The following is a 9,208-nucleotide window of genomic DNA, read 5'->3' as shown; positions in this document are numbered from 1 at the left end:
GCTTCTAACACAGTGAGCTTGCAACAAACTGTCATGTCTTTTCAACAAGAAACAAGGTCAAGCATTCACAACTTAGAGAAGTAAATGAGGCAAATAGCTTCAAGTGTAGGGAAATTGGAGGCACAAATCAATGAAAAGTTGGGATTATACAATAAAGCATGAGAGGCCTTATCAGCTTCAATGGTTGAATGAATGTGGTGTTGTTAGGGTGAATAAATAGGTGATGATTTCTTTTTCAGTAGGCAAATATAAGGATGAAGTGTTATGTGATGTTATGCCTATGCATGCTACTCATCTATTACTAGGGAGGCCTTGGCAATTTGATAGAAAAGCCAAGCACGATGGGTTTAAGAACAAGTATACATTGGAGAAGGATGGCAAGATTTATACATTTGCCCCACTCTCACCAAAGCAAGTGTATGAAGATCAACTTCAATTGAAGAAGTGTTATGAGGAAGAGCAACATGCTTCGGCCAAAGTAGAGGAACAACAAGATTCCGCCAAAATGGAAAAACAAGCTGAACAACATGGTGAGGATGTGAGGAAGAGAGAAAAGAAAGTGAGTCTTGAGTTGAAAACAAAAGGGAACAAAGTTTTGGCCCTTAGGACATTAAGGGAGGGTCACAACCAAGAACAAAGAAATCAAAGGAAGGTCGAGATTGAAGAGAAAATAAGTGGAGAGAAGAAAGAAATGGTGAGAAAAGAAGAGTGTGTAGAAAAAGTGGGGAAACATCTTAATTGTTTTGCAAAATCTAATGATCTTAAACATGCATATCTTTCTGACTTGCCTATGATTTTACTTATGTATAAGGAGGCATTCTTTAACTCAGATGATTTAGATTCTTGTGTTCCTAGTGTTGTTAAAGTTCTTTTGTAGGAATTTAAGGATGTCTTTCTAGATGACATTCCTAGTGGTTTGCCACCAATTAGAGGTATTGAGTATCAAATTGACTTTGTTTCATGAGCATCTATACCAAATAGGCCGGCTTATGGGAGCAATCCTAAAGAGCTTTAAAGGCAAGTGGGGGGAGTTGATGTCGAAAGGATACATTCAAGAGAGCATGAGTCTTTGTGCAGTTCTCGTGCTTCTTGTTCCAAAAAACAACAAAACTTGGCGAATGTGTGTGGATTGTCGAGCTATCAATAACATCATTGTAAAGTATCAACATCCCATCCTAGATTAGATGATATGTTGGATGAATTATATGGTTCTAAATTGTTTTTGAAAATTGATTTGAAAAGTGGTTATCATTAAATCAGGATGAAAGAAAGGGATGAATGGAAAACTGCTTTTAAAACTAAATATGGTTTGTATGAGTGGTTGGTCATGCCGTTTAAAGTTACTAATGCACCTAGTACTTTTATGAGATTCATGAATCATGTGTTGCGTGCTTTTATTGGTAAGTTTGTAGTCATTTACTTTGATGATGTCTTGATTTATATTAAGGAGATTGATGAACATGTAGGTCATTTGAGACAAGTTCTTGATGTGCTTTGAAAAGAGTCCTTTTATGCTACTTTGAAAAAGTGTGACTTTTGCATGGATAAGATTGTTTTTCTTGGATATGTGGTTATTGTAAAAGGTATAGATATGGATGAGGCTAAGGTTAAGGCATTCAAGAATGGCCTACACCAAAATCCATAACAAACGTTAGGAGTTTTCATGGTTTGACTAGTTTTTATAGGAGATTTGTTAAAGACTTTAGTACGATAGCCTCTCTATTGATTGAAATTGTTAAGAAAGCCATGGGTTTCAAGTGGGGAGAAGAACAAGAAAATGCTTTTAGCTTGTTAAAATCAAAGTTGATTTCAGACCTTTACTATCTTTACCTGATTTTAATAAAGCTTTTGAGATTCAATGTGATGCTTCAGGAATAGGTATTGAAGCTGTTCTAATGCAAGAAAAATGGCTCATTGCTTATTTTAGTGAGAAACTCAATGGTGCAACTCTTAACTATTGCACTTATGATAGAGTTGTATGCAGTAGTGAGGACTTTAGAGACTTGGAAACATTATTTGTGGCCCTGAGAGTTTTTCATACATACTGATCACCAATTGTTGAAACATTTGAAGGGTCAAGGTAAGTTAAGTAAGAGACATGCTAAGTGGGTTGAGTTTATTGAAACTTTTCTATATGTGATTAAATACAAGCAAGGTCAGGAAAATGTGGTCGCTGATGCCTTGTCACGAAGGTATGTTCTTCTCAATACTCTTAATACTAGGATTTGAGTATATTAAGGAGTTGTATCTTGATGATCATGATTTTGGTGCTATATATGACACATGCAAGGTTTCGGCCAAGGATAAATATATTTAGGCATGATGGATTTTTGTTTAAGGAAAATAAATTATGTTGGCCTCATTGTTCTTTACGTGAATTGCTTGTGAGGGAAGCATATAGGGGAGGTTTAATGGGGAATTTTGGAATTACTAAAACTTTGAAGGTTCTGCATGAGCACTTTTATTGGCCTAATATGAAAAGAGATGTGCAAAGAATATATGATAGATGCATAATATGTAGACAAGCTAGGTCTAGGGTGATGCCTAATGGACTATACACACCTTTGCCTGTTCCTAAGAAACCTTGGGTTGATATTTCTATGGATTTCATTTTAGGTCTACCTAGGTCTAGGAAAGGGAGAGATTCTATATTTATTGTTGTGGATAGATTTTCTAAGTGGAACATTTCATTGCTTGCCATAAAATCAATGATGCAACAAATATAGCTTAACTATTCTTTAAAGAGGTCATTCGGCTACATGGTCTTCCTAGAAGCATTGTATCCAATCGAGATGTTAAGTTTTTTAGTTACTTTTGGAAGGTTTTATAGGGTAAGTTAGGAACTAAACTTGTATATTCTAGTACTTGTCATCCATAAATAGATGTCCAAATTGAAGTTTTTAACCAGACTTTGAATCAATTGTTAAGGGCTCTCATTCAAAAGAATCTTAAAAATTAGGAAAATTGTTTGCCATTCATTGAATTTGTATATAATCGTAGTGTGCCTTCTACTACTGATTATTCACTATTTCAGATTGTGTATGGTTTAAACCCTTTAACACCATTAGATTTGATTCCTTTACCTGTTGATGAAAGGGTTAGTCTTGATGGTAATAAAAAAATCATAGGTGGTGAAAGATATTCATGCAAAGATTCGGCAACAAATTGAAAAGAAGAATGAACAATATGCAAACAAAGCCAATAAGGGACAAAAATTGGTGAGATTTGAACCAAGTAATTGGGTTTCGGTGCGTATGAGGAAGGAAAGGTTTCCTGAACAAAGAAGATCAAAGTTGATGCCTCGAGGAGATGGTCCTTATCAGATCATAGAAAGGATTAATGATAATGCCTACAAAGTGGATATACCAGGTGAGTATGGTGTTAGTGCTACATTCAATGTTTTTTTTATCTTTCTTTGTTTGATGTAGGTGATGATTCAAAGTCGAATCCTTTTAAGGAGAGAGGGGATGATGTGATCCAATCATCAAAGGATCCATTGGATGTTCCAGTTGGTCTAGTTACTAGGCTTAGGGCTAAGAAGTTCAAAGAAGCTTTCAATGGACTTCTTCAAGATACATAAGCTAAGGTGGACTTCAAGAGGATTTGTAATAATAAAGAGCAAGCCTTGATTAATCTGATTCATGTTCAAGAGGGGCTTGTTGGTGGAACCAAGACCATTACATAAGAATTCGAAGAAGAAGACTAAATTCAGACAGTTTGACCTTTAGTTACTCTTTGGATCATACTGAAGCTACATATATAATTTTGCTATGATTCTAGTTGGGCTAGAAACTAAACTTCCATACCTTTCCAACGATATATGGCATGCCTTCTAATTCAATAAGACGAGAGAGAACCATCTATTTTAAGATGGGTTTTTGCTGCTACTAGACAGAATGCGGAAACAACAAACTTGTTTTATTTAATTAGTTAGGCTATCAAACTTTATTTATTTTGAGAGGAGACATTTTATTTGTGTAAACACCAAAAAAAAAAAGTAAAGCTGAAATGACTCCATCATCACTGTCGATTTCTAAATCGGCACCGACACACTTTTGGGCTGCTGAATTCTGAATCGACAGCGGCACAGTCGGCTGCCAATTTCTGAATCTGCAGCTACATAGTTTTGCTGCCGATTTCTAAATCGGCAGCGGAAAATTTTTGGCTGCCGATTTCTGAATTGGCAGCGACATAGTTTTTAGCTGCCGATTTTTGAATCGGCATCGACACAGTCGACTGCTGATTTTTGAATCGACAGCGTCACAGTTTTGCTGTCAATTTTTGAATTGACAACGGAAAAGTTTTGGCTTCTAATGTCTAAATCGGCATCAATGCAGTTTTGTTGCCAATTTCTGAATCGGCAGCAGCAAAGTTTTTGCTACCGATTTATGAATCGATAGTGAAGAAGTTTTTTATTATCGATTTTTGAATTGGCAGCGACAGTGTAATATCTAAGAAAAATTAGAATTGGACCAGCCTATCCTAGGGGAGAATGGGAATAAAAACCAGCCCAAGATAACCTAAAAAGGGGGGGTAAGGACAGCTTGGGTCCCAAACACCCCATAATAATTTGGGGGCTATAAATACAAGGAGAGAGAAAGGGTGGCTACCCACTCTTCCCAAATTAAGCTGCATGTTTTTGCCCCCTTCCCCCTTCCCAAAACGAGTTGCATGCTCTTGTTCTTTCCTCCTTCCCAAAGAGAGCTCAACAACTCTATTGCATGTGCCTTAGTCATGAGAGAGAGAAGGGAGAGCTTGACAAGATGCTGGACAGCTGCAAACATGAAGGGAGTAGAGGCCTAAAATCGATGGGAAACTAACAGAAGGAGGAGAAAACCAAAAGAGAGGAATAAGAAGAAGCAAATCGGGAGCAGAAGGGGAGAAATGTTGTCAAACCCGTCCCAAAAATACTAAATCCATGAGGTATGAACCATGTCCAACTGACTAAAAAGGAATGTTGCATGGCTTAGAAATGTTACTCCAACTGTTATGGAAAGAACTAAGCTAAAAAGGAGGGACAAAAAACAGGGCTGAATCGGGGACTTAATTCCAGAATATTTAACAAAAGAAATATTGCAAATTTGAATACACAAACTTGGAAAGTTGGTCAGCCATGGTGAGGGTTGAACATAATAGGGACTAAAGGAATAAAATGCATAGATGACAACGTTATAAGAGATGTTAGATCATGCAAAAACCCAAATAGAATTATACTTGTGTTAATGGTGTGATTCAACATGTTTGGTTGATGTAGTTATATGAAAATATGTTGATAATAAATCTTGAAGAAACATGTTGTAGCTGAAACGGAAATTGCCCTTTGACCATTGATTTTGTTGTGTGATGAATAGATTTGTATAACTTAAGCTAGTAGTCAGAAGAACCTAAATCAAATATGCATGTTGAGATTTGGTGGTGCATTGTTCATGCTTTTGTGATACGAATTGGAGTATTACTATTGTCATTATGTGTAAAGGTTTCAGCTAGGAAGTGTTACAAAGGAGAAAAGCCTAGCGTAAGCTTTATGTTTGGCCAAAGGGATGAAGTCGAATAAAAAACGATTCCATCGCTGCTACCGATTTGTAAATTGGCAGCGATAGGGGTTGCTTTTATGAATTCTGAGTCAGCAACAACTCAATTCTTATTAACAGTTTCTGTGTCAGCAGCAAGTCAGTCTCGCTGTCGAATTGTGCTATCTACAGTGAATCAATTTTTGCTGCTGAATTCTGGTGTCAACGGCGAATCAGTGTTCGTTGTCGAATTATGTCGTCCGCGGTGAATTTGCTTTTGATCCCGAATTGTGTCGTTCGTGCCAAATCTGCTTTTGCTGCCAAATTGTGTTGTCTACAGCGAATCAAGTGTTCACTACCAAATTGGTGATGTCCACAGCGAATCAGGTGTTCGCTGCCGAATTTTTTTGTCCGCGACAAAATAGGTTTTCACTATCGAACGTAGCGAATCAGGTATTCGTTGTTGAATTATCTTGTTCACAGTGAATAATATTTTTGCTACCAAATTTGTGTTGTCCACAGCAAATTAGCTTTTCGCTACAGAATTTGTGTTGTCTGCAGCGAATCAGCTTTTCACTGCAGAATTGTGTTATCCGCAGCGAATCAGGTGTTTGTTGCCGAATTTTGTATTTCACAACGAATCTTCGTTTTCAAATTATGTTGTCTACAGCGAATTAGTGATGCAACCATATTATTCGATAGTTTCACCCACATTTAACTAGTGTTTTGCATATGTTTTATATATAAAATTATTCTTTGTTTTATGTTTTGAAGGCATTTTTGGATGAAAGATGCAAAAAGGAGTAAATTAGAGGTAATTGGCATATTTGACCTTCAGTCGATGTTTTGTGCAGAACATAAGCTCTAAAGGTCGAAATGAAGTGATTCCAGTGGCATTAAAAAGCTAACATCCATACCTTTCTGGAAATCTAAGGCAAGACAATAAACTAAGGAAGAGCATGGAAATCGCAACTTTCAAAGTCAAATCTCGCAATCTGCCAGTGTTGACCTTCGGTCATTCCAACTTGAATATCTGGAGCTACGAAATCCAATTGATACAAACTCAATTTTTTTTGGATTCCTGACTAAAAGACCTATAAACGCTCCAAATTTCAGCCAAATAGGTTTTTCAAAGAGGGAGATATGATTTTTCAAAGATGACAACTTAATTCTGCCAGCAAACAGGTTTCGTGAAGAAACGAGTCCAAATTACATTCTGAAGCATCTAAACTGACATCCAAGTTTTTATTTCAGCAATTTAGCTCCTCTAAGTCAAAGCTTGAAGATTTCATGCAAAGTTATTTCTTTTTTTTAAGGAAAATAGTTATTGAACTACTTAAATGTAAATTGTCTACTTAAGGGAGGACTATTTTGTAAAATAGAGATTAGGGTTTCCTAGCATATAAAAAGAACGAGAGAAGAGAAGGGGAGCAGCCACCCAAGAAGAGAAAAACGCCCCCCTACTCTAATAAACCCGAAATCATGCATTCTTCCATCTTTTTGATTAGTTATTCAACAAACATGCAAGGCTAAACTTGTTTTCTTGGTTGCAAGGACACGAAAACCTTCGGATTTCAAGAACGGTAAGATTTATTTTACCTTTTCTTTTCAGTTTGTATGATGAATATTGACACGACCAAAAGATTGATGTCTTCTCCCAAGTGCAGGAGTGTTGAAGTAATAAATAACCCGGCAAGACCGGGGTCGAACCACAGAGAGGTTAATTGTATAAATTGAAAATAACAATACAACAACAACAATAACAATAATAGTAATAGTAGTAATAATAATAGTAATAATAATAATAATAATAATAATAATAATAATAATAATAATAATAATAATAATAATAATACTCAGTACGTGGCGTTGTTATACCTGAGAATGATCTAAAAGATCGGGTCACAGGTTTCCAGCCTATATACTGAGTTTATGAAAAGATCAAAGAGATATATTATATAATATAAACAGAATGTAAACAATAATGATAAAAGAAGATGAAGATGAAGAAATTAATGAGAACTTTGAGATGAAAGATTAATGTAAGGATTAAACAACGATAAAAACAAATGTCAAGGTTAGAGGATTCACTAATGGTACTTTAAACAAGTATAGTATAAACTCTTATTACTTAATTGGAAACCACACATAAAGGAGGTTCCAATCAAATTATAAATTGTTAACATGATTACATTAGTTATCTTATTCGAATAAAGCTAATACTTGTAAATGTTGGCAGGCATTAATGATTATAACTTATGTTAACAACAAATCAAGTTCCTTTCATAGCTCAGGTGTCGGTTATACCATACAATATGGGCTATGAAAGTGCCAAGTATTTGTTGTACCAAATGTTATACAACATAAATCTAGATTAACCATTTAACAAGCAAAGTATTAAAAGTGAACAAGATAACAAATATAAAACATGTTAGTATCCAACGTTAAGGTCCATGTTAAATTTATACTATACTTATTCTTACACCATTAGTGTACCCTTTTCACCTTGACATAATTAACTTAGCTGAACATAATGAAAGAAAGAAACATAAATGAACAAGATAAGAACATAAATGAGAAAGAGGTTAACTAAGTAAAGGAAAGGAAATGAAGTGCATAAACTTGATATTAATGAAAGCAAGACATAAGCAATACAAAGAGAGAAAGCAAGAGCATGATCTTGATCTGGAAACCAAGATGTCTCAATACATGGTAAGTGCCTCCTTTTATAGGCCAAAATTTGGAACTATTGATTTGTTGACTAATTGATGAGTGGGTGGCCACATCTTGACTTGGTGACAATCCTTATCTTCTTGTCTGAACAAAACGTCATTGCTAACATTATAATTTGCCCAGAATCCTCAGGAATGTTCTAGGAAATTGTCTCAGCTTTCCAACAAAAAAAGATGAGGTCATTTGGACTTCTAGAACTCAAGATATGGGTTGAGCACTAAATAGTGTTTGAGCTGCAGGACAGCTTCGGACTTTTTTGTTGTTCCTTCAATTTGGACTTCAAAACGGCCTTTTTAAATCTTGGGCTCCTCATGAAAGTTTTTGGCCTTTGTCTTACCTTTCCATCCATATAAAATGGACATAAATCCGAGATCTAGAGCTCCAGATATGATCCAATTACCGAGCAATGTTCCGGTTTGGACTGCACTAGCATCTCTTTTCTAAGTTTGGCCATCTCTTTGTCCTTTCACTTTCAATACTTAAACTCATCAATCAATATTTTCATTTATGTGATAGACCTGCATTTAAGATGAGTATTTACCATAAATTAAGGTATCTTATAATATCAAACTTGTTATTATAAAACATGCTTTAGTTAAGGAGTTATTGATACTTCAAGTGCAAAATAATGATATAAAACCTTGATAAACATGCACTTTTAAGTACTAATCACCCCCCCCAACCAGCTTATTACTAGTCCCTAGTAATCTAAAGCGTTAAAATAGAGAAACAATTTGCAAGTTTCACAAAGCAAGGTATTCATCATTCAACTTCCATTAATCTATCCAGATAAACAAACTCTCGTTAAATTTATATTCCTGATTCATACTTCTTAAACAAGATATTAATAAACCTTCTTTTTATGTGCTCAATATATGAAAACATAGATGATGGGGCTTTTGTTGGAAGAAAACAATATTATGTTCAAATGTTTAAGGTGAACTTCCTTGGGTTGGGATTATTAT

General features: G+C 35.4%; 1 protein-coding gene across 1 annotated transcript; it reads left to right on the top strand.

Moving 5' to 3' along the window:
• The first annotated feature begins 223 nt into the window (after window positions 1-223).
• Window positions 224-3,580, top strand: LOC140954692 (uncharacterized). The gene is made up of 8 exons (XM_073405192.1): window positions 224-694; window positions 878-932; window positions 1,873-1,976; window positions 2,074-2,192; window positions 2,390-2,444; window positions 3,035-3,097; window positions 3,264-3,369; window positions 3,429-3,580. The coding sequence occupies exons 1-8, from the start codon at window positions 224-226 to the stop codon at window positions 3,578-3,580; spliced, it is 1,125 nt and encodes a 374-aa protein (XP_073261293.1).
• The last annotated feature ends 5,628 nt before the right edge of the window (window positions 3,581-9,208 follow it).

Source organism: Populus alba, chromosome 16 (assembly GCF_005239225.2).
Source record: "Populus alba chromosome 16, ASM523922v2, whole genome shotgun sequence".
NCBI classification, from domain to species: Eukaryota; Viridiplantae; Streptophyta; class Magnoliopsida; order Malpighiales; family Salicaceae; genus Populus; species Populus alba.
The sequence above is the reverse complement of the archived record's forward strand: the minus strand, read 5'-3'. Positions and strand labels throughout refer to the sequence as shown.

Excerpts from the sequence above, each read along its gene's own strand:
- LOC140954692 (XM_073405192.1), top strand. The coding sequence starts at position 224 with ATGATTTCTTTTTCAGTAGGCAAATATAAGGATGAAGTGTTATGTGAT. Across the intron at positions 933-1,872 it reads TGGTTTGCCACCAATTAGAG|GAATAGGTATTGAAGCTGTT; the intron begins GTATTGAGTATC and ends GTGATGCTTCAG. Across the intron at positions 1,977-2,073 it reads ATTGCACTTATGATAGAGTT|GGTCAAGGTAAGTTAAGTAA; the intron begins GTATGCAGTAGT and ends AAACATTTGAAG.